Source organism: Calidris pugnax, unplaced genomic scaffold (genome assembly GCF_001431845.1).
Source record: "Calidris pugnax isolate Ruff unplaced genomic scaffold, ASM143184v1 scaffold103, whole genome shotgun sequence".
Lineage (NCBI taxonomy): Eukaryota > Metazoa > Chordata > Aves > Charadriiformes > Scolopacidae > Calidris > Calidris pugnax.
In genome coordinates this window covers 11436310-11455822 of record NW_015090990.1, presented here as the reverse complement: position 1 = coordinate 11455822, position 19513 = coordinate 11436310, and the positions used below count along the sequence as shown (strand labels likewise).

General features: G+C 38.6%; 1 protein-coding gene across 4 annotated transcripts in view; it reads left to right on the top strand.

Annotated features, from left to right (window-relative positions):
* TTN (titin) overlaps positions 1-19513 on the top strand; it is a 247953-nt gene that overhangs the window by 71805 nt on the left and 156635 nt on the right. Inside the window, exons 75-103 of one of the 4 annotated variants that reach the window (XM_014954164.1) lie at positions 52-339; positions 1182-1463; positions 2210-2488; positions 2607-2888; positions 3034-3312; positions 3438-3725; positions 4895-5173; positions 5279-5557; positions 5633-5911; positions 6062-6349; positions 6522-6809; positions 9541-9822; positions 10097-10375; positions 10485-10766; positions 10891-11169; positions 11650-11937; positions 12085-12363; positions 12459-12737; positions 12836-13114; positions 13636-13923; positions 14078-14365; positions 14872-15162; positions 15883-16170; positions 17172-17264; positions 17374-17656; positions 17911-18094; positions 18384-18473; positions 18556-18823; positions 18921-19181. The exons of 2 other annotated variants lie outside the window; for them this stretch is intronic. In XM_014954164.1, coding sequence (XP_014809650.1) covers positions 52-339; positions 1182-1463; positions 2210-2488; positions 2607-2888; positions 3034-3312; positions 3438-3725; positions 4895-5173; positions 5279-5557; positions 5633-5911; positions 6062-6349; positions 6522-6809; positions 9541-9822; positions 10097-10375; positions 10485-10766; positions 10891-11169; positions 11650-11937; positions 12085-12363; positions 12459-12737; positions 12836-13114; positions 13636-13923; positions 14078-14365; positions 14872-15162; positions 15883-16170; positions 17172-17264; positions 17374-17656; positions 17911-18094; positions 18384-18473; positions 18556-18823; positions 18921-19181 — 7692 coding nt within the window. The remainder of the gene's footprint in view (positions 1-51; positions 340-1181; positions 1464-2209; positions 2489-2606; positions 2889-3033; positions 3313-3437; positions 3726-4894; positions 5174-5278; positions 5558-5632; positions 5912-6061; positions 6350-6521; positions 6810-9540; positions 9823-10096; positions 10376-10484; positions 10767-10890; positions 11170-11649; positions 11938-12084; positions 12364-12458; positions 12738-12835; positions 13115-13635; positions 13924-14077; positions 14366-14871; positions 15163-15882; positions 16171-17171; positions 17265-17373; positions 17657-17910; positions 18095-18383; positions 18474-18555; positions 18824-18920; positions 19182-19513) is intronic. One more of the 4 variants, XM_014954161.1, reaches the window with a different exon arrangement.

Sequence of the window (19513 nt, the reverse complement as noted above, 5' to 3'; positions counted from 1 at the left end):
ATTAGCTTTTTCTCGAGTTATGAGTATTACAATGTTTTTTTGTGTTTCTAGAACCCAAGCAAGCACCTGTCTTTGATACCAAACCAGAATCTATTGATGTGCCTTTTGGAGAAAGTGCTGACTTTGAATGCCATGTTACTGGAGCCCAGCCAATGCACATCACCTGGTCCAAGGATGGTCGGGAGATTCGAACTGGAGGAAACTTCAATATTACATTTGTAGCCAACACAGCTCACCTTCGGGTGCTCAGAGTGGGTAAAGGAGACTCTGGCCAATATACTTGCCAAGCTAGTAATGAAGCTGGGAAAGACTTTTGCTCAGCCCAACTCAGTGTCAAAGGTATTAAGATTAAGTCACCTTTGTTGGTGTGTTTTCTTTTTCTTGGGCAAAGAGACCTCTTTGTTACTGAGTCTTATATTCCACCCTTTCCAGTTTGGAAATATATAGAAAGTAGCTTTCCAGAAGGCAGACATATACCATGTGGCGACCTTCTCCTAAGGTCCCTTTGTGTATCTCTTTGTATGGAGAGTTGCGCTCACCCTGCTCTTTACTTCGTCATTAGTGCTTGAACTACAGTCACAGTGGTATTCACACATAATGATTGCTATATGGAAAATGGTGAATAAATATGGTAAATAAAGCTACCTTACATTTGTAGGCCAGAATTAGTTACTCTTTCAAATTTGCTAAAGATTTCAATTAGAGTTCTGAATTGCTGATTTAATCTAGACTATGAATCATTTAAGTTCTTCATGTAGAAATGCGCTTTAAAGATGTGTAAGCAAGTGAAACTATCCCTACCGTGTTTCTGCTGTTCCTGGGGGTGAAGGGCTTGTCAAATCTTTCAGGCTGGCCTGGGGATATTTTCATTCCTCAAAAGTAATAGCAAAATTTCCCTTGGGTGGAGTAATTGTTCTTCATGTATATTTTACAGCTCCAGCTCTTCCGATGCAGCAGGGTCCTGAGTTGGCAGAACATAGTTTTAGTTGTTGTCTTTGCCTTCTTTTCTCCATCTTGCGTCTTTCCTTGAGAGGAAACTCTTCTTGGGGATACAGCCAGCTGCTGTAGCAAGCTTACTTTGTTGTGCCCCAATACTCTTGTGCTCCCTATAACTCTTGCTCAGCACTGAAGATTTCACACGGCAAGCATGTCACTCTCTACATACTTATTTTGTTCTGCAGAACCTCCAAAGTTCATCAAGAAGCCTGAAGCTTTGCGGTTCGTGAGGCAGGGAGACACAGTTCAACTTGAATGTAAAATCAGTGGCACACCAGAGATCAGAACAGTGTGGTACAAAAATGACCAGGCACTCCAGATGAGCGACAGGCTCCACATGTCCTTTGTAGACTCCGTGGCGATGCTAACCATCTTGGGTGCCAACACTGAAGATGCCGGCGATTACATATGTGAAGCCCATAACTCTGCCGGCACAGCCAGCTGCAGCACGTCAGTCACAGTGAAAGGTTAGCAGCGTGGATCCACACACCATCAGAATCACTGGCGTCCAAGCCTGCTCCCAGCTGCACAGGGAGCTGCTGCTGTGGCAGTTGGTGATTGCTGCAGCAGTGTCTCTCCAGCCGCTCTCACATTCAAACACTGCTGTGTTTAAGCTGGGGAGACCAGGCAGGAAATAGTGGTGGGTGTTCAGCGCTGTTCACCCATTCCCTTGTCTCCCCATGTAAGTCAATGGCAAGCTGAATAAGGCAAGCTTGTCAGGTCACAAGGGAAGCATGGACTAGATGGAGCACCAGCCATGGTGAGGGAGCTGGGCATACGTTGCAACCATTGCTCTGCTTCCTCTTTATACACAGTGGTCCTGGCAGGAATGAAATTTTAGACGGAAGAGGAGGCTGTGCTGCTTAGCCTCACTGATGGTAGCTTTCATGACTGGGAAGAGGCAGAAAAAGCTGGAATGTGGTCCTGGAGAGAGTGGAGAGTGGTTTTGGGGGAGGGACACTGAGTACTGACTCCAAACAGGTGCAGAAGTGTCACATTTTCTGCCGTTGAGACTCTGAGACCTGGGATGGCTTGCTGGGAGATGACGGGGGCTCAGCATTTTTTAGAGATGAGGCCACATATTTGGAAGCTAAATATGGGTTTACAAGAATAAGTGTAGGCTCCCTTCCTGAATATGTTGGCTTCTGCTACTATCCAGAAACCCACCCAGGAAAGTAGGCTCACACATTATGATGTGATTCTTCTTTTATAGAACCACCTGTTTTTAGCAAGGTGCCGAGCCCTGTGGACACCCTTAAAGGCTCAGATGTTATCCTTCAGTGTGAGATAGCGGGCACTCCCCCCTTTGAGGTGGCTTGGTTCAAGGATCGAAGGCAGGTCAGAAGCAGCAAGAAGTTCAAGGTGACAGCAAAGCACTCCGTTGCCAGTCTTCATATTCTCAATCTGGAATCTCAAGATACTGGAGAATATCAATGCAAAGCTATGAATGAGGTGGGAAGCGACACTTGCACCTGCCCAGTGAAATTCAAAGGTTTGTATGCTAGAGAATCAACAACATCAAGACACTCTTTTCTTGATCTCCTGGCTGTCCCTCTTCCAAGCAGGCATGCAAGATTAACCCTTCTCTGCCTCCTTGTTTTTACCATCAGAACCCCCACGGTTTGCCAAGAAGCTGAGTGACACTGCAATCTTCATCGGGGAGCCAACAGCCCTGCAGGCAGTGGTGGAAGGATCCCCACCAATTTCTGTTGTCTGGCTCAAGGACAAGGGTGAAGTTATTAGAGAGAGTGAAAATGTCCAAATGTGGTTTATGGACAACATTGCAACGCTTGAGATTGCCAGTGCAGAGGGAGCTGATGTTGGGAAGTACATCTGCCAGATCAAAAATGATGCTGGCATGCGGGAGTGCTCTGCCTTTTTACAAGTCCTAGGTGGGTATAGCCTGCTTCACAGGTACTATGTCTTACATTTAGCACAATTGCCTCTACTAGGCTTTGTTTTCTGCTTATATCCTGTGCTCACTGGTTTGCGGGTAGATTTCCTTGTGACACACTGACCCCTGCCTTCCTATTTCAGAACCAGCAGTCATCTTAGAGAAGACCGAGCCAATCACAGTAATGGCTGGTAATCCTTTTACCTTGGAGTGTAAAGTAGGAGGAACACCTGAACTTATCACTAAGTGGTACAAAGACGGCAGAGAATTAAGGAGTGACCGCAAATATCAAATTAACTTTTTCAACAATATATCCACTTTGAAAGTCTTCTCTGCAGACAGGGGAGACAGGGGCTTGTATACTTTTGAGGTGCACAACGAGGTGGGAGACAGCAGTTGCACTTCTTCAGTTGATGTTTCAGGTCAGCTCTATGTCTTTGTTGTTCACACCTCTCTTTAAAAGAAGCTTTTTTTTCCCCCTTTTCCTATCCCTTAAAAAAAAACCCTCAACACTTTTCCTCTTGTTCTTCTGTCCTATCCTACTCAGATCGTCTTGTTCCTCCTTCATTCTCAAGAAAACTAAAGGAAACAAATGGGGTACTGGGATCCTCAGTGCTTCTGGAGTGCAAAGTGTCTGGCACATCTCCCATATCTGTGGCCTGGTTTCAGGATGGGAATGAGATTGTTAGTGGAGAAAAATATGAAATCTCATTCTTGGATAATGTTTGTGCCTTGAAACTGAATGCCCTGGATGTCACAGATACAGGGCCATATACCTGTGTGGCAGCCAACGTGGCAGGATCTGATGAATGCAGTGCTTTCTTAACTGTACAAGGTCAGTGGAAGGATACTACAGCCCCTTCAACAAAATTCTTCTTCCCTCTTCTCTTTCTTCCCTCTTGTTTCCCATGGCTTCTTTTTCTTTTCTTTTATCTTCCTTTTTTTTTTTAATTTTTTTTTTTTCCGGTTTTCTCCCTCTTTTTCTTTTTTTTTTTTTTTCTTCCCTTTTTTTTTTAATTTTTTTTTTTTCCGGTTTTCTCCCTCTTTTTCTTTTTTTTTTTTTTTCTTCCCTTTTTTTTTTAATTTTTTTTTTTTCCGGTTTTCTCCCTCTTTTTCTTTTTTTTTTTTTTTCTTCCCTTTTTTTTTTAATTTTTTTTTTTTCCGGTTTTCTCCCTCTTTTTCTTTTTTTTTTTTTTTCTTCCCTTTTTTTTTTAATTTTTTTTTTTTCCGGTTTTCTCCCTCTTTTTCTTTTTTTTTTTTTTTCTTCCCTTTTTTTTTTAATTTTTTTTTTTTCCGGTTTTCTCCCTCTTTTTCTTTTTTTTTTTTTTTCTTCCCTTTTTTTTTTAATTTTTTTTTTTTCCGGTTTTCTCCCTCTTTTTCTTTTTTTTTTTTTTTCTTCCCTTTTTTTTTTAATTTTTTTTTTTTCCGGTTTTCTCCCTCTTTTTCTTTTTTTTTTTTTTTCTTCCCTTTTTTTTTTAATTTTTTTTTTTTCCGGTTTTCTCCCTCTTTTTCTTTTTTTTTTTTTTTCTTCCCTTTTTTTTTTAATTTTTTTTTTTTCCGGTTTTCTCCCTCTTTTTCTTTTTTTTTTTTTTTCTTCCCTTTTTTTTTTAATTTTTTTTTTTTCCGGTTTTCTCCCTCTTTTTCTTTTTTTTTTTTTTTCTTCCCTTTTTTTTTTAATTTTTTTTTTTTCCGGTTTTCTCCCTCTTTTTCTTTTTTTTTTTTTTTCTTCCCTTTTTTTTTTAATTTTTTTTTTTTCCGGTTTTCTCCCTCTTTTTCTTTTTTTTTTTTTTTCTTCCCTTTTTTTTTTAATTTTTTTTTTTTCCGGTTTTCTCCCTCTTTTTCTTTTTTTTTTTTTTTCTTCCCTTTTTTTTTTAATTTTTTTTTTTTACGGTTTTCTCCCTCTTTCTCTCTTTTTTTGGACTCCAACCTGCTCCAGTATTCCTCCCCCACAGACACTCTCCTATTAACATCTTTCTCCTCTTCATTTCTTTGCATGACCCTTAGAACCACCTTCTTTTGTGAAGACACCTGATCCCCAGGAAGTTTTGCCTGGATCAAGCGTGACATTCACCAGCTACATCAAGGGTAGTACTCCCTTCAAAGTGACCTGGTTCCGAGGCATCAGGGAGCTGGTGCCAGACAGCAACTGCTCCATCTCTCTGGACGAGTCTGCGGCACAACTGCAGCTCTACAACGTGGAACCAGGGCACAGTGGGGACTATGCCTGTGTGGTCACAAATGATGCTGGCAGTGCCTCATGCACAACCCAACTCTTTGTGAAAGGTGTGTTTGTGCGCGTGTGTGTTATGCACAGGTATTTCCCTTCACACTCTGCCTGCAGCCCTGCCACATCTGTCCCTCTCACTACTGATCTATGCCTCCCCACAGAGCCTGCAGTCTTTGTGAAGAAATTAAGTGATTTCAGTGTGGAGCTGGGGAAGTCTGTTGTGCTGGAAAGCAGCTACATAGGCACCCCTCCCATCTCTGTCACCTGGAAAAGAAATGGCATGCCCATTGCTCAGTCTCCACGTTGCAGTGTTACAACTACTGACAAATCTGGGATTCTTGAAATCTTCAACAGCACCAAGAGCGATGAAGGCGAATACACCTGTGAGGTGGCAAATGAGGCGGGCGGGGATGTTTGCTACAGCCTTGTATCCATCTTAGGTACGCATCACCCCTCATTCCCCATAGGCACTCCAGTGATGCTGTCTCTGCTCACCATTCTCTCTCCTTCCCTAGAACCACCCTATTTTGTCACACACCTGGAACGTGTGGAGGTGAAGGTTGGCGAGCCCTTGATCTTAAAATGCCAGATTGGTGGTGCACCAGAAATCAAGGTGTCCTGGTACAAAGATGACACCAAGCTCAGATCAACACAAGCTTACAAAATGCACTTCAAGAATAATGTGGCAACGCTGGCATTCTCCACCGTGGAGGACAGTGACATTGGAGAATATATCTGCAAAGCAGAAAATAGCGTTGGCTTTGCCACCTCCACAGCTTTGCTTGTTGTTAAAGGTGATGGGCCAAGGGCCACTCTTTCCTGGGGTAGTCTGTAGGAACTCTTTGTTGTCTACAGAAAGGGGTTCTTATTAATTTCAGAATTAGTTAATTCTAGATAGTCAGCGTGGCTTGCTACTTATAGTGGTGATTATTACTGTTTTGCAGAACGTCAGCTTCCCCCTACATTTGTGAGAAAACTGAAAGATATTCAGGAAGCGGTTGGTGCCCCAGTGACGTTTGATTGCCGCATAAATGGCTCAGAGCCTATCCAGGTGTCTTGGTACAAGGATGGGGTTCTCTTAAGTGACAGTGATAATGTGCAATCAGCCTTCTTAAACAATGTTGCAACTCTCCAGATCCTGGAAACTAGTATGGCTCACTGTGGCCAATATACTTGCTCAGCCCAAAACACTCTGGGAACTGCGTCTTCCAGCGCCAAACTTCTCCTTACAGGTTTGTAGCTCGCACTTAAAGAAAGATCTTTTGTATGTCTTTGCTCTTTTATTTCTTCACTCTTTTCTTCACTCTGCCCATTGTGTGGTGGCCAGGAGCATGGGCATGGCGTGGTGATTTATGTGTTGAGAAGGGCTTGGTGTTGAACTCTGCCATGCTTTCCTCTTTGCAGAACATTTACAACCCCCCTTCTTTGACATCAAGCCAGTATCTATTGATGTGACATTAGGGGAAAGTGCAACCTTTAAGTGTCACGTGACTGGCTCTGCTCCCATGAGGATTACTTGGACCAGAGACAACAGAGACATCCGCCCAGGTGGCAACTACAAGATGACACTGGTGGAAAACACAGCCAGGTTGACAGTCCTAAAAGTTGGTAAAGGGGATGCTGGACTCTACACATGTACTGCCAGCAACAGTGTTGGAAAGGACGCGTGCGCAGCTCAGCTGGCTGTACAAGGTATTCCTGTGAGATTTAGTGTTCATAAGGCTTTTCTTTGCAAGGCAGACACCTGGAAAACAAAGCCACGAATGCAGACGTGTGAGACTAACAACCTTTACAAGAGGCTACATTGAGATGTCTTATTTCATTTAAATATTATTGTAATACTTAAATGCTTATTCTTCTTTCTTCTGGTCTGGTATAGTGTGCAATTTGTCTTATCAAAGGGATTCTTCCATTGAAATGTTAACTCTGACTTGGTACCCTGTTGCACCTTTAGGAATGGCCCTATTGGCCAGAAAAATCTGTCTTCCTTAAAGTCTTTATCCAGCAGTGACATTCACTAAATTGTCCAGGGGAGGGAAAGGTAACTGAGAGAAACTCAGTTCACTTATGAGACTTATATGTAATTTTACTAGGTATGCAGGTCCTGCAAATAGTTTTACCCTTTCACAGACTGAAAGCCTTTATAGACAGCAAAATTGGAGGATCTGAGGGCAGACTTGGTGACAAATAACAGTTCTGTCAACACTTCAGTTCTCTACATAGTCTGTGGATCTTAAACGATTCAATGATCTAAATTTATGACTGGATCAAACTTGTTTGATACACATGACACTTGTATATTAGTGCAATTTCCTCAGTGTAGGTGGGAACATTGGATTTATTTATAGCTGTTCCGGATATCTCATTCTTACTGATTTTATGAAAGAACAAACGTAAAATCACTACTTAAATTATGCATGAGTTCAAATGTCCCTGTTTGGTTTAGTGCTGATTTTTTTTTTCCCTCTGTATGAGTTTGGGAGAAAGAAAAACAAAAAACAAAACAACAAAAGTATTTGGAGAGTAAACACTTTGACTTTTACTCTCTAAGACAAACAACACAAGAAGTCGAACTACCACTGGCAAGATTTTGTAATAATTGCTTGTCAAATGTATTATGTGTATGTAGAGTATATTCTATCCGTATGGATTTTTCTTGGTGGGAGTGGGGAGAGTATGGCAGAGTGAATTACCTGTGAATTTAGTGGCAGGGATGGATGCTGTTATTCTTGACTTACAAAAAGCATTGAAAGATTGTAGCAAGAAATCTAACTTCTTTAAAAGATTTAAAACTTGTTTCCACCAGAATCACAATTTTGTTTATTATTAGTTATAACACTAATAGGTTTATTTGACTGAAGTTACCATTCATAAAATGATCCCAACAGACCTTATTTGTTTTCTTACTCTTCAATTCTTTATTCATAAAATGCTGAAATGACTTTTTCCCTGGGATTATTATTTTCTTTTTTGATCCTAAACTTACGCTGTCACTTACTTCAGTCCTTTAGAATTTGTGCAGTTTCCCCAAGCCTGCAAAAAATTAATGATGTTCATTGTCAGACAATTTCTATAGAAATTGGAAGGGCAAGATATTTGTGTGCATTGATTTGTCTGTGTTTAACTTGAGCAGATGCTGTCTCACTTCTATGACACACTGCCTTTTCTTTGTAGAATTAAGATCTTTTGTTCAACTGGCCTTGAAAATCTCACAGTTTTTTATTAACTTTCCCGCATTAACATCTAATGTTCCCAATCTGCAGTTTTAACTACTGCTGTAGGTTCTAGAAACTGCTTTGCATTCTAAGTACATACCTTACTAACTTGTATATCTTCAGTTTTGGGAAGGAATGGCATTAGAGTGTGACTACACAGCAACTGTTAGTATGCAGATAGATAATCAACTCTTTGTCAAAGTGAAATCTGATAGTAAATTACTAAAGTTCCAACTGTCCTTGTCTTAACAAGTCATCATTTCTATTTTTAGAAACTCTAAGGAAGTTTTGTTACTAACAACATAGTATGTTTTGCAAATGCCCAAAGGTTGAAATAACCCACAATAAAATAGATATTCCTCCTACACTTTACAGACAAATGCACAAAGAGGCACTTCATCCTGTTTTGCAGAGAGATTTGTTTGTTGTGCCCACGTTACCACCTCTTGGTTTCACTAGTTATATCTTTGATCTATGAACATTCAGTCTTGTGATTCTGAATCATCCATATGGTACTTTTGATGAAAAGTGCTAAACCTCCACTCCTTTCTCTCCTTATGGAACAAAATGTGTACTATCCAGTTTAATTTTCAGTCACAGGACCTTTAACAGCAATTTCTGTGGTACAACCCTCTCATAATTCTTCTCAGTATGATTATTTTGGACCTCTTCTGTTTACTGCCTAAATTCCTTGACTTTTATTCCTCATATGCACCTTTATGTTTGGCTTTGCAATAAATGTGTGAAGGGTTATAATGCAGATACATTTATTGACTATATCAATTGTTAATGACATAGTTAAGATATAAAGCAGTTGCTATAGTGCTCAGTATAAATGCTTTTAATAATATTTCTTGGCTGAACAGTTTGGATTCTTGCAATTCCATCAGGCATTTTGATTGCTTATGTATTGCAAGAGGATATTAAAGAAAACCACGTCGGCTGATCTGTACCAAATACATAAAAGGAGAAGTAGAGTGGGACAATAAATTAAGGAGAAACTAACCAAAACACAGACAGAGAACTTGTTTCCTTCCTAAGCTAGATCTTAGACCAATTTGAAATTATCTAAAAGAAAATTCATAGCGATTCCAAAATTAGAATGTTTGCATAAGTCCCTAAAGTTTACATTTGATGTTATGTATTTCCCTGCTTATTGAAAAAATCAGCCCAGTTTAAAGAATCATCTCCCCTTTCTGGCTTTCCAGAACCGCCAAGATTTATTAAGAAACTAGACTCCTCAAGACTTGTGAAACAGCATGATTCCACTAAGTATGAATGCAAAATAGGTGGATCTCCAGAAATCAAAGTCACCTGGTACAAAGGTGAAACTGAGATCCATCCCAGTGAAAAATACAGAATGTCCTTTGTGGATTCAGTGGCAGTCATTGAAATGCACAACCTCAGTGTTGAAGACAGTGGTGACTACACTTGCGAAGCTCAGAATCCGGCGGGTAGTGCAAGCACCAGTACATCACTAAAAGTCAAAGGTCAGAATCACTGATCTTTCCTTGCCTTTCTATCTGTATGAGTCCTCCTTTGTGGAAAAGCTGTTAAATCCCACTATCTTTAGTCAGAGAGGCCAAAGCCTGTCTGAATAGATGCCCTCTCTCTTACCTGTTTGTTATGCTGTGGGAGATCTTTCTTATATATGGTTTGTCTTTGCTGCCCTGCATTAGAACGGCTGCTTGAGTAGTCCGTCCTCTTTAATCCCCTTTGCTCAAATAACACAAAATTTAAACCTTCTTTTTTTTTTTTTTTCAGCACCCCCTATTTTTACTAAGAAGCCCCATTCAATCCAGACCTTGAAAGGGTCTGATATTCACCTGGAATGTGAGCTTCAGGGCACTCCCCCATTCCAGATTTCATGGTATAAAGACAAACGCGAAATTCGGAGCAGCAAGAAGTATAAAGTAATGTCCGAGAACTACCTAGCTAGTATTCATATTCTCAGTGTGGATACTGCAGATGTTGGTGAATATCACTGTAAAGCTGTAAATGATGTGGGAAGTGACTCCTGTACTGGCTCTGTAACACTAAGAGGTTTGTACAAAGATTGGCACCTTCTTGGCATTTCGTTGTTCCTGTCGTTCTCCTCCTACTTTTCCGCTTCTGGAGTGTTTTTTACTGTTAAATATCTTCTCTTAAATAGCACCACCAACCTTTGCGAAGAAGCTGAGTGATCTCACTGTCGTAGTTGGAGAGTCAATTGAACTGCAGGCTGCAGTAGAAGGATCACAGCCCATTTCTGTTCTGTGGTTAAAAGACAAAGGGGAAATCATCAGAGAAAGTGATAATCTTTGGATTTCCTATTCAGAAAATATTGCAACTATGCGGATTGGAAATGCAGAACAAGCCAATGCTGGGAAATACATTTGTCAAATCAAAAATGATGCTGGATTTCAGGAGTGCTTTGCCACACTGACAGTGCTAGGTTGGTAGCATGGGATGAGATAAAAAACACAATGTGTTTTAAGATGCTTTAAAATTTCAAATTTTATAACACTAATAACTATTGAATTGTTGTTTTTAAAAATGTGACTTACATCTCATTGCAGAACCTGCAGTCATTGTAGAGAAGCCAGGCCCAGTCAAAGTTACAGCTGGAGACTCTTGTACTCTGGAATGCACGGTAGACGGCACACCAGAGCTTACTGCTAGGTGGTTTAAGGATGGGAATGAACTGTCCACTGACCATAAATATAAAATCAGTTTCTTCAACAAAGTATCTGGGCTTAAGATTCTCAATGCAGGACTAGAAGACAGTGGAGAATATACTTTTGAGGTGAAAAACAGTGTTGGTAAAAGCAGCTGCACAGCTTCAGTGCATGTTTCAGGTTAGTTGACTGCTCTTTTTGAGTAACATCTGATCCTATCATTCCTTTACAAAGCCTTTAGATAGGAAACTGTTTCTCATGAGTGGCAGCCCCAGGGACTCCTCGTTTATATAAACTTAGGAGTACTTGTCATGGCACTTTGACAGGCCTCAAGAATAGCTGCCTATCTAACCTCTGAGGGGCAGGAGTCATTGCAGGGGCTTGATTTCTTCAGCTTTAATCTACATGTCTTCTTGGACAGCTAGTGCAATATTGTTGCTTATGAAAAATAACTTCAAAGCCAAAAGGTGTTATTCAAAAACTATGAATGAAAACTCCGGTATATCCTTAACCATCAGTGATTTAGGTGTGTAGGAGCAGAGTGTTAAAGCAGGCATATAAAAATAAAGTTAACTGATTCGTTATGCATGGGGAACTTTTAACATTTTAAGCTCCTGTATGGTAATTTTTTGTTATTTTTTTTTTTTAAAACAAATGCAGATCGTATCATACCTCCTTCTTTCACAAGAAAACTGAAAGAAACATACGGTCAGCTGGGTTCTTCTGCTGTACTAGAGTGCAAAGTTTATGGGTCGCCACCTATTCTGGTTTCCTGGTTTCATGATGGACAGGAGATTACCAGTGGAGACAAGTATCAGGCTACCCTTACAGACAATACCTGTTCTCTGAAAGTGAATGGACTTCAGGAATCTGATATGGGAACTTATTTGTGTACAGCTACTAACGTAGCTGGGTCTGACGAATGCAGCGCATTTTTGAGTGTTAGAGGTCAGTACCAATAGGAAGCCAGAGTCAGAGGGCACAAATATATTTTCAAAAAGACTTCATTCTTTGCTTTGTTACATATTTCTGGTTTCTATGCTCTTCGTCAGAAATTCAAAAGTACTTCTCTGTCTCTCTAATTTTCATGCTTAGAACCACCATCTTTTGTGAAGAAACCTGAACCACTGAATGTTTTATCTGGAGCAAACATAACCTTTACCAGTATCATAAAAGGCTCCTCTCCATTGGAAGTTAAATGGTTTAGAGGCAGTGTCGAACTAGTACCAGGACACAGGTGCAATATCACCTTGCAAGATTCAATTGCAGAACTGGAGCTGTTTGATGTAAATCCACTTCAGAGTGGAGACTACATCTGCCAAGTCTCTAATGAGGCAGGGAAAATTTCTTGCACAACACATCTTTTTGTCAAAGGTTTGTCCAGACTACTATTTCTTACACTTCTTATGCTTCTAAAAAATGATCTCTTGGCTTTATTTAATTTCTTTTCTTCCCATTGTTCATTATAGAACCAGCCAAATTTGTGAAGAAGGTGAACGATTTAAGTGTAGAGAAAGGGAAAAATTTAATCTTGGAATGCACATACATGGGTACTCCACCAATTTCAGTGACATGGAAGAAAAATGGAGTAAAAATAACGCACTCTGAAAAGTGCAGCATCACCACTACAGAAACATCTGCCATACTGGAAATCCCTAATAGCAAACTTGAAGATCAGGGGCAATATTCTTGTCATATTGAAAATGACTCTGGACAAGATAATTGTCATGGTGCAATCACAATACTAGGTGCGTCAAGCCACCATCACTTCATCCAGTGTTATTTGAACTACTAATGGTTCTTGTGCAATACCTTTTTATGCTAATGGTGTATGTTTGTTCTTCAGAACCACCTTACTTCATTAAACCCTTGGAGCCAGTGCAGGTGACTGTTGGGGATTCTGCATCTTTACAGTGCCAGGTTGCTGGAACACCAGAAATGATTGTATCATGGTACAAAGGCGATACAAAGCTGAGAGGAACTGCTACTGTGAAAATGCACTTTAAGAACCAAGTTGCCACTCTGGTTTTCAGCCAGGTAGACAGTAGTGACAGTGGTGACTACATCTGCAAAGTAGAAAACACTGTTGGGGAAGCTGCTTCATCATCTTTGCTGACAGTTCAAGGTGAATATTTCATTTTAAAAAAGAGGAAAATGGCCTGTTTTTCTTAAGTATGCTTTGCTATTTCAAAAAACAGGAATTCTCTTTTCCCTTTTAAACACTTGGCTCTTTCTTGACACGTAAGATGCCTTGTGGCACTGTCTTCCTTTAACAAAGGCCTACCAGTAAATCTAGTTGAAATATGTCTCTTACTGACCACAGCTCTTCTGATACAAGCGTCGGCATCTTCCTTCCCCATTCAGGATATTGCTTTGGTTGTTTACATCATTAGCAGTCCTGAGGATTGAATAGGCTTACTGGGTGTAACTGGGGGCAGAATGGTTATATGTTTTCTTGCAGTCATGTGCACAGTGCTCTTTTCATATTGGGTTCCAAATAAATAATATGCTGAATAACATTTTTACTCAGAAGTTATAAGCAAAAATCAAGCATACTCTTCAGTGTACTAGGCAGTGATTATTGGTGAGTATAATAGGTGCATAACTTCTGAAAGCTCTCACTGTACAATACCTGTTTTCTTACAGACCGTAAACTGCCTCCTTCTTTTACACGAAAATTAAGAGATGTTCATGAAACTGCTGGCTTACCAGTTACTTTTGATTGCGGCATTGCTGGTTCAGAACCTATTGAAGTATCTTGGTTTAAAGATGGTGTACGTGTGAAAGAGGACTACAATATTCACACATCCTTCATAGATAATGTAGCAACTCTCCAGATTTTGAAGACAGATAGGACTCTTATTGGGCAATATACCTGCACAGCTACCAATGTGATTGGGACAGCTTCTTCTAGTGGCAGGCTTGTCCTTACAGGTTGGTGGACCATGAAATATTTAATGGAAATATCTTAAAATTCACTTTTGCTTCATATATGAATTTAATAATGTACAAATAATGTTTATTTCACCAAGGTTTAAAGCAAATCAAGATTTTAAAGAGACACCTTTTTATTTCTTTCACTCTTCAGAAGGGAAGACTCCTCCATTCTTTGACATCCCAATTGCACCTGTGGATGGTATTATTGGAGAAAGTGTTGACTTTGAGTGTCATGTTTCTGGAACACAGCCTATTAGAGTCACTTGGGCAAAAGATAACCAAGAGATTAGAACAGGAAAAAACTACCAGATCAGCTATGTGGACAACACAGCCCACTTGACTATCTTGAGAGTTGATAGGGGAGACTCTGGAAAGTATACATGCTATGCTAGCAATGAAGTTGGAAAGGACTCTTGCACAGCTCAACTGACTGTTAAAGGTATTGAACAGATTACACTTTGTGTGTATACTTTTGTTCCCTTAATTATAAAGGAAGGTAGAGTTATTGCTGCAAGATAAATTTTAGAAAAACTTCTGAGATAAAGCTTGAAAGTACCTGTCTGGAGATACCCATTAATTTCTTAAGAGTCACTAACAATGTAAAGAGAAATTAAAGATTTTCTTCGGCCTAATTTCTTTATAGGCTTTGTCCGATTTCTTTCTTGAGAACTCAACACACATCTTGGTGTTTTTTAAATGACTTTTACTTAAATCAATGTAAGAAGATTTTATTTTTTTTCAAGTAGGAGAATCAACTATGACAGTGACAGTTAAGAACAAGACACCTGCTGTTTATCTTGGCACAATTTCGCTTAAAAAAATCCTATTTAAATGACAGCAAATATCAATTGCCCAATGTTCAATTTTTTCTTGAAACATTTTCTTTACATTTTTTATTTAATGTTTGCTTTATAGAATTTGAATAATATGTTCTTTTTTTTACAGAACGAAAAACTCCACCTACTTTTACGAAGAAGCTGTCTGAAGCAGTAGAAGAAACAGAAGGGAATGAACTTAAACTTGAGGGCCGTGTTTCCGGGTCTCAGCCTTTGACTGTTGCTTGGTATAAAAACAATCAGGAAGTTCACTCAAGCCCTCATTGTGAAATATCTTTCAAAAACAACACCTTACTTTTGCATATAAAGAGCATAGAACAATCAGATGCTGGTTTATATACCTGTAAAGTGTCCAATGAAGCAGGAAGCGTGTTGTGTACATCTTCTGTTGTTATTAGAGGTTAGTTGAAGTCTTATTTTTCTTTGTTTCTTACTTTTTTATTTTTTTTTGCATGTGAGCTGCAAATATACAGCTTCTATCTTATGAGCTGGTTTTACTTACCTTAACAGCAATGATTTTTCTTGATAAGGACAAGATAAAACCCAGTTAAACCACGAAATCAAGGAATTCTTTTAATTTTGTGACTAAAATAAAAATTTCAGGGAGGGGCTTCTTTTTCACTACTTGCTACAACTGCTCTAAAGTGAACATTGTAATCTGTATGTGACATTTCTGTTGAAATTTTAATCATTCTCTTTTAATGGAATAACACTTTTTCTGTGCATTTACATCTAAGCTTGGGCAGCCTTGACAGTGTGTTGTGGTAGCTTGGCACTTCATCATAATACTCTTGCAGAAGATAGCATATTTGTTTCTTTCAAGGTGCTTACATAGTTTTGTAGCCTAATAATAGTGCTTTAGTTGTTATACTGTTTTTTGCATGTGAACAAATGCCCTTGTTGCATGGAGAAATGCTATTTTGTGCATGTTTGCATAGAAAACATACTCTCTTGATATCTATTCCATTTTCTAAAACTGATTGACATTCTCAGACTTCTGTTTATCGTCCTTCATTCCTTGCTGTTGTCTTCTCAAGAACCACATGTATCTCTTTTTCTTTTACATTCTCAATCATACTTTCCTTCCTTGAGTATTTACTCAAGCATTTTCATATTCCAGAACCTCAAAAGCCTCCAGTTTTTGATCAACCTCTTCAGCCAGCAGCAGCAGAGGAAGGTGATACCCTACAGCTCACCTGCCATGTCCAAGGATCGCAGCCAATCCGAATTCAGTGGCTGAAGGCAGGGAGAGAAATAAGAGCTTCAGACAGATGCAACTTCAGCTTTGCTAATGGAGTAGCCCTTCTGGAACTTTCTGCAGTTACCAAATCAGATTCAGGAGAATATGTATGCAAAGCTTCAAATGCAGCTGGTGCTGATACTTGCAAATCTAAAGTGACAGTTAAAGGTAGAGTAACACAGAGAAAATCAAGGCATATGATAGAAATTTAAATCAAAATTCCATCCTGCTTCATTTTCTGTGGAACAAAAAATATTAATAATCTAATGTCAGACATTTTGTATCTTTTAGTTCTTTGCAAAACTGTGCAATCTGTGAAGACAACATATTTAAAAATAATTTGTATATAAGTAGTGACAAAAACAGTGGGAGATCAGTGTCAAATCAATAGCATATGCTTAACCAAAAGATTAAGAATTTAGTTTCTAAATCTAAACACCAAATTTAAGAAAATTGCAAGCTAAGTGAGTGAAATTACTTGGATATGCATATATTATGGAAAGGATTAGAATAACAGTGTTTATTGAAGGAAAATACAAAAGGCCACTTGATTGTGGCCTTAGAAGATAATTGCTTCAGAGTTGTTACAACAACTCTAAGACATTTTGACCTTTTAGCTGAAAGTAAATACTGTCTAAGCATGAGTTCTTCCATGTAGGTCTTGTCTTACCATTGCATAAAACGCGCAAGAGTTCAGTAATATGTAGAAATCGTATCTTTTTCACTACATGGGTAGCCTCAAGGCTAAGAACTCTGCAAAAGAAAAAAAATAAAACTAACAAATCATTGATAAAAAAATGCAAGTAACTTTGAGGGTGAAATTTCCAGAAATAGATAGAAAAGAGAATAGCTCACTAAAAAACAATCCATTTTAGAAAATGAGACTTCTTGTTTGATTTTCCATCAATTAATTTGCATCCATGCAGAATATAAATGGCCTGACTGAAGTTAAGGAACAGTAAAATATGACCCAAAGTGTTCAGTTTAGTCTGGAAATTAACATACAAGTTAATTAAGATAATATGAAAGTATTTTGCATTTTTATTTCTTGCACAATATTTTGTTCCATCTCTGTAATTAATTCCTTTTTTACAATTCGTTCAGAAGTGCATTGAACAGAAACTGTTACATCAAACCACCTATTTCAATTGTTTGACTCTATTTTTTAGAAAAACCAGCAGCTGCACCAGCAGCTAAGAAAGCGGAAGTGGAAGGAAAACTTTATTTTGTGTCAGAGCCTCAGAGTATCAAAGTCATGGAAAGTAAGGACTCTTTTCAAAAAAGTACAATGTCTTCTCTTTGCCTATATGTTTTGTTTATGATTATGTCCTGCTGGAAAGACTTAGCTTCCTCATTTGCATCTTTCTGCAGAGAGTGTTGCAACATTTATTGCAAAAGTTGGAGGAGACCCAATTCCAAATGTTAAATGGATGAAGGGAAAATGGAGGCAACTCAACCAGGGAGGTCGTATTATAATCCAGCAGAGAGGAGATGAAGCCAAGCTAGAAATAAAGGATGCAATAAAAACGGATTCTGGCATGTACAAATGTGTAGCTTTTAACCAACATGGTGAAATTGAGAGGAGTGTAAATCTACAAGTTGAAGAAAGAAAGAAAGAAGTTGTTGAAGGGGATCTCAGGGCAAAACTAAAAAGGTATATGGAAAGGTTTTATAGATTAATTTGCCATCAACACAGAAGAAACGTTTTTTATTATCTATCTCAGATGAAGATACAATTTTTTAACATTAATTAAATATGAATAATTGTATTAAAAATAGAAGCACTTGAATAGAATAAACTAAAGGATTCTGCTGCAGAGGGCAGCTCTAGGCAGATCCATTTTTTCAGTGAACAGCTTTCTAGGGATGAAGCATTGTATACTTAACTTATATCATTGATTTGAATAGCACTCCAACAAAAAAGAAGGAAGGAGAAGAAGAGCAACCTATTGATATCTTGGAACTTCTCAAAAATGTAGATCCCAAAGAATATGAGAAATATGCTCGCATGTATGGCATTACAGATTTCCGTGGCCTCCTGCAAGCCTTTGAGTTACTAAAGCAAACCCAAGCAGAAGAAAGCCATAGATTGGTAAGACACAGTGTGACTGCAACTTTGTCTTTGTTAGGAATAACACAGTTCCTTTGAACAGACTTGGTGTCCACACTCTGATGGTGGTTACTGTGTGTGCAGGAATTTCTGGTTTCTCTTTAGAGAAACAGTTCTCAATTATGCTTAAACCTAAGAAGAGTGAATGGGCATTCTGACAAACTATGTTCTGTCTTCACAATTTGGCTCCAATTTTTAAGATGAGAAGATACACTAGTTACAGTACGGTTAAAGAAAATTTGATGTAGGAGTATATCCTGCCTCTTTACAGGAAATTGAGCTTACAGAAAAAGCTCGAAGAGAAGATCAGGAGTTTGATGAACTTGTAGCTTTTATTCAGCAACGACTCACACAGACAGAGGTAACATATTTTTGGACTGATTTGTGAAATATTCAAACACATAACAGAGAACTTGAAACTAATTTAAACTAATATTTTACAGCCTATTACTCTGATCAAAGACATTGAAAATCAGACAGTTTTAACAGATGAGGATGCTATCTTTGAATGTGAGATTAAAATTAACTATCCAGAAATTAAACTGTCATGGTACAAGGGAACCCAGAAATTGGACTCCAGTGACAAATATGAAATTAGAATTGAAGGTGATCGCCATGTACTGAGAATCAAGAACTGCCAACTTGAAGATCAGGGAAATTTCAGAATAGTATGTGGACCACACATTGCCAGTGCCAGGCTAACTGTGATTGGTAAGTGCACTTTTGAAGTTTATATTTGAATTAATTTACACTTTAATTATTCTTTTGTCTGATGTCTGCTAAAATGTATGTTTTAACACGCTAATAGAACCTGCAGTTGAACGGCATCTTCATGACACTACTTTCAAGGAAGGAAACACCTGCACGCTGTCTTGTCAGTTCTCTATCCCAAATGCCAAGTCTCAGTGGTATAGAAATGGGAGACCCATTAAGATAGGAGGGAGATATTCAACACAAGTCTCTGACAAAGTACACAAACTCATCATCAAGGATGTTAGAACAGATGACCAGGGACAATATACCTGCAAGCTTGACAATCTAGAAACAACTGCAGATCTGGCCATCGAAGGTTTGTAAACAGATATAGAATCTCTTTATTACAGTAGTGGTAAACAATTTGTGATTGTTCCATTAACAGAACAAATGTAAATAAAAGGAATTTCTTAAAGAGATATTCTCAAACTTGAAACTGGACAAAATGAGGAATTTTGCTGCCCTTTCTCTTTGAACAATATGTGACATACTTGTGTAAGTTAGTATTTTTTAACTAAATCATCATTACTAATGTCTCCTGTCCCTCAAACAAACTGAGTCCTACTTGCTTTTATATATTTTTCTCTAATACTCTTATATTGGTTTTCCTCTTTTTCTTAATTATTCTTCATCTTTAATTTCCTTAAT